The 4,377-nt window shown below is 64.9% G+C and overlaps 1 protein-coding gene across 1 annotated transcript in view; it reads right to left on the bottom strand.

Moving 5' to 3' along the window:
* ATP6V1B1 (ATPase H+ transporting V1 subunit B1) overlaps positions 1 to 4,377 on the bottom strand; it is a 15,561-nt gene that overhangs the window by 10,561 nt on the left and 623 nt on the right. The window contains exons 2-3 of the mRNA XM_009290707.1: positions 3,506 to 3,561; positions 828 to 926 (exon numbers count right to left, since the gene is read on the bottom strand). Coding sequence (XP_009288982.1) covers positions 828 to 926; positions 3,506 to 3,561 — 155 coding nt within the window. The remainder of the gene's footprint in view (positions 1 to 827; positions 927 to 3,505; positions 3,562 to 4,377) is intronic.

Raw genomic sequence — 4,377 nt, 5'->3', positions numbered from 1 at the left:
CAGGCCTGGGCTGGGTTGAGGGGGGGGGGGACCTGGGCAGGAGGGGACGCAGGCTAATTGGGCAGGACAGCCCCAAATGGCCCCGGTGTTCGCGGTGAAACCCCACTGCCTGGCTGCCCTGGTTTGGGGGGCAGCCTGCCCACTCCGGGCACCCCGGGAACCCGCTGCCTGCCCCGGTCCCGGCCCTGCAGAGGGCTGGTGGCTGTGGGGTGATGGCAGGAGGGTCGTAAGTTTTCCTGCTGGGATGGAGGGGGAGGCAGCCCAGGGAGGCCGACGGGGAGGACGTGGGGAAGAGGGATGGGGGGGGGGTCCCGAGGAGGCTGCGGCATCACGCAGACGGGCTCTCCCCAGCGGGGACACGGAGGGGACGACCCGAGTGGGCAGCTCGGGCGAGGGGAGGACAGGCACAGCAGGACGGAGACCCAGCACGGGACCGTGCCCACGTCTGGCCCCTGCATTCTGCTGAAGCCGTGTGCAGATGTCGTCATTTTGAATTTGGCACCCAGATGCTCCTGCCCTGGGCTGCTGGCACAGGTACCAGCTCCATCCCTGCCAGTGCCACACCACCAGCCCAGGGGAAGCTCCCCGTGCTCCAGCCGAAGGGCCGTGGGCCAGCGAGGAGCCGCCCCGCAGGACGCTGCCTGTCCCAGGACACCGGTCTTGCAGCCTGGCATGCCGGGAGAGCTGGGACAAGAGGCCTTGCGGGCTGGGGCAGCCACCGCTGGAGGGGGACAGAGCCCCGGGACAGAGCCCCGGGGACAAAGCCCCGGGCCATGCAGCGCCCATGCGTCCCCTGTCCCGCCACGTCCCCGCCACGCTGGGCTCACCTGGACGATGGCTTTGGAGCCCATCACCTCCAGGACCTGCCCACTGCGGCTGGTGCCGTTGGGCAGCATGAAGTTCACGATTTCAGCGTACTGGGCAAACTGTAGGGACAGGGTCAGGGTGAGATGGGTGGGGGGGCTCTTCTCCCCCCCCTCCAGACCACCCCTTGCAGCCCCTGCCGGCCAGCCCTGCCTGCACGGGCCTGTCCCTCAGTGCTGCCTCAGTTTCCCCTCCCATGGTCAGGGGGGTTCGTGCTCCCTGCAGCCACCGAACACCGGGGGCGGGGGGGGGCATTCAGCAGCTGATGCCAACAGGCAGCACCCGCCCATTTTGAGACGGCCTGGCACGGCGGGTGAGAGCGATGGGGTTGGGGGGGGAGAAGAGTTTGCCCCCGGCCCGGCTTATTTGCTATGACAGAGACAAGCTGGAAGCCCCTGGGCTGCCGGAGCTGCTTTCTGCAGGAGGTAACCGGGATGTCCGGCGGTGTCACTTACTCCACGGGGACAGCAGGTGCCGGCAGTGGCAGCGGCGGTGGTGGCGGTGGGGGTGCGGGAGCAGCCGGCTCGGGGGTCTGGCTCTGTGGCGGCGGGTCCTGGGCCAGCTTCTCCTGCAACAGGCAGCACCTGCCACGCCAGGCAGGCGCAGGCAGAACCGCCAGCCCAGGCAGGAGGAGGTTTCGGGGGGAAGGTGCTGCCTGCCCCTGCCCCATCCCAGAGCGTGCTCCAGGCTGTGGCACTGTTCTGTGTCTCAGTTTCCTCAACGCTGTAAGGTGCCCCCCTTCCCCCGAGGGTGCTCTCAGACACACCAGGCTCCCCAGAGCCTGATAACTAAGGAATGCAAACCCCTCTCCCTACCAGAAGCAGACAGACCCATCACCTGCATAAAGCTGCGTCTCCGAGAGCCTGCCAAAGCGCATCCACAGCCCCGGATAAACCCCCCGGAGCTGGTGGCATCTCTCGGGGACCCCTCGGGGACCCCCCCCATTGCCAGACCCCGTGGGACAGAGGAGCCCGGCCTGCCCGCGCCACTCAAGACCCCAGGGAGCTGCTGGATCCCCCATAATTCCCCCTAAGCTGTGAAAGGTTAAGTCGGGGATCACGCTGCCACCACCTCGATCCACAGCCCCGGATAAACCCCCCGGAGCTGGTGGCATCTCTCGGGGACCCCTCGGGGACCCCCCCCATTGCCAGACCCCGTGGGACAGAGGAGCCCGGCCTGCCCGCGCCACTCAAGACCCCAGGGAGCTGCTGGATCCCCCATAATTCCCCCTAAGCTGTGAAAGGTTAAGTCGGGGATCACGCTGCCACCACCTCGCATCGGCCAGAGAGGTGAGCGGGACCCAGCACCCATGGGGGGCAAGGGCCGCAGCCCCCCCAGGGACCCGACCAACCCCACCTCGCATCGGCCAGAGAGGTGAGCGGGACCCAGCACCCATGGGGGGCAAGGGCCGCAGCCCCCCCAGGGACACCGACCAACCTCCCCGGCCCCCCACCCAGCCAGGACCCCCCGGGGAGGACGGAGGAGACTTTTCTGCAGCCCCTTGGCTGAGGGACACGTCCTGCCCTGGGGACAACGTCCAGGGGGGTTCGTTCCACGAGTGCGCCTGCCCAGCCCTGCCTGCCCAGCACACTCTGTGCTCTCTTCCGTCTCCTCCTCCTCCTCCTCCTCCTCGCTCCCAGCCACCGGGGCTGGCTCCGGCACCGTGAACTTTGGACTTTAATTCTTCTGTAAAGACCTTTGCATAAAGGACAACAAAGCGAAGGAAACACCCGCCACGGTCTGGCTCTTTAATTGAGCTTATTAATTTCCATCCTGCCAGGCTCAGCATGAAAGGGGCCATAGAAACGAGCCACCGGCCAACAAAGCCCCTCGGAGGGTCCCGGCTGGCCGGGCCACGTGGGGATGCTGAGATGCCCAGCGCCCACCCAAGTGAACCCAGCCCCTGCTCCGGGAGCAGGGACAGGCAGGGTGCCACCAAGGTGCCACCCGGTGCTGGGGGGACGGGCTGAGCTGGGGTTCGTGACGTGGTCTTGCTCAGACCAGGCTCCCAGATGGAGCTGAGCATGGGTAGGGGCACAGGGGACAGAAGGCAGAGCTCGGGCAGGGGCACAGGGGATGGGGGACAGGAGCCAGAGCTCGGGCAGGGGCACAGGGGATGGGGGACAGGAGCCAGAGCTCGGGCCGGGGCACAGGGGGACAGGGGACAGGAGCTGGAGCTCGGGCCGGGGCACAGGGGGACAGGGGACAGGAGCCAGAGCTCGGGCAGGGGCACAGGGGGACAGGGGACAGGAGGTGCCTGGGTGCAGGGGGACACGGGGCAAGCGCAGGGTGCCCAGGCAGAGCGCACACACGGCCACCCGTACGCTCACACGCGTCCCCATGCCTGTGCACACGCAAGCACGCCCACTTGCACGCCCACACGCGTGTGCAGGCTGACACACGGGCTCTGCTGCCGGCCGTGTCCAGAGGAGGGAGCTCGGAGCCGGCTGACGGACCCCAGAGAGGAGGGGACAGCCCAGGGGACAGGGGAGAGGGGACACGCTCCCCCATTGCACCCTCCCCGCCTGGGAGGGGGGGCTGGCAGCCAGGCCCAGGCAGGGACAGCACAGTGGTCCCCGCACAGCCCAAAGTGACACCGTCGAGGGGTCCCCTCGTCACCCGCTGGCAGACGAGCTCCTACCTTCACATTGTCCAGCACCACCAGGGGCCCGTTGACACCGCAGACCGTCTTGTAGGCTGGGGGGGAAGGACACACCGTCAGCCCCCCCCCCTCGGAGCCGGGGATGCTCCCACCCTGCTCCCAGCATCGCCACCCCCAAACCGTGGGCGTCGGGGGGCCACAGCCTCGGCAGGGCAGGATCCGTCCCACCCCAGCACCATCCGTTCCTGCTATCTCATTCCTCAGCCTAGCTACGGGCCAAGCGACTGGCGGTTGCTAAACTGGAGACCCAGAACCTCCATCCTGCAGGAAACGTCGCTTTTACTAAATTAATTTCATTTCAGTTCGTATAAAACATGTAAATAGAAATAAACGTGCAGGAAGGAAAGAACGTTAAAAGGCAGGATGGCGGCGCCAGCAGCAGCCTGCCCCGGCCAGCAAACAGAAAGACTTTCTGCAAGTCAGTATTTTCCCTTTCCAAGCACGGTTTTTCATTACACCAAGATTTTGCTTTTTTTTAAAAAAAAACAAACAACAATAAAAAACATTTTTGTGGGAAAAAATATATTAACAAGTCCCAAGAGCCACATCCTGCCCTGGCAGAGACAGGCTCGGGGCCGTGGGCAGCGCAGATGAAGCAAACAGAAAGACTTTCTGCAAGTCAGTATTTTCCCTTTCCAAGCACGGTTTTTCATTACACCAAGATTTTGCTTTTTTTTAAAAAAAAACAAACAACAATAAAAAACATTTTTGTGGGAAAAAATATATTAACAAGTCCCAAGAGCCACATCCTGCCCTGGCAGAGACAGGCTCGGGGCCGTGGGCAGCGCAGATGAGGGGGGCGGTTTCCACCCTAAAACGGGCCTCACCCCCTCGCCTTCTCCCCCCGCGGG

Source organism: Aptenodytes forsteri, unplaced genomic scaffold (assembly GCF_000699145.1).
Source record: "Aptenodytes forsteri isolate BGI_AS27 unplaced genomic scaffold, ASM69914v1 Scaffold236, whole genome shotgun sequence".
Taxonomy (NCBI): Eukaryota; Metazoa; Chordata; class Aves; order Sphenisciformes; family Spheniscidae; genus Aptenodytes; species Aptenodytes forsteri.
This window is presented reverse-complemented; position numbering and strand designations above follow the sequence as displayed.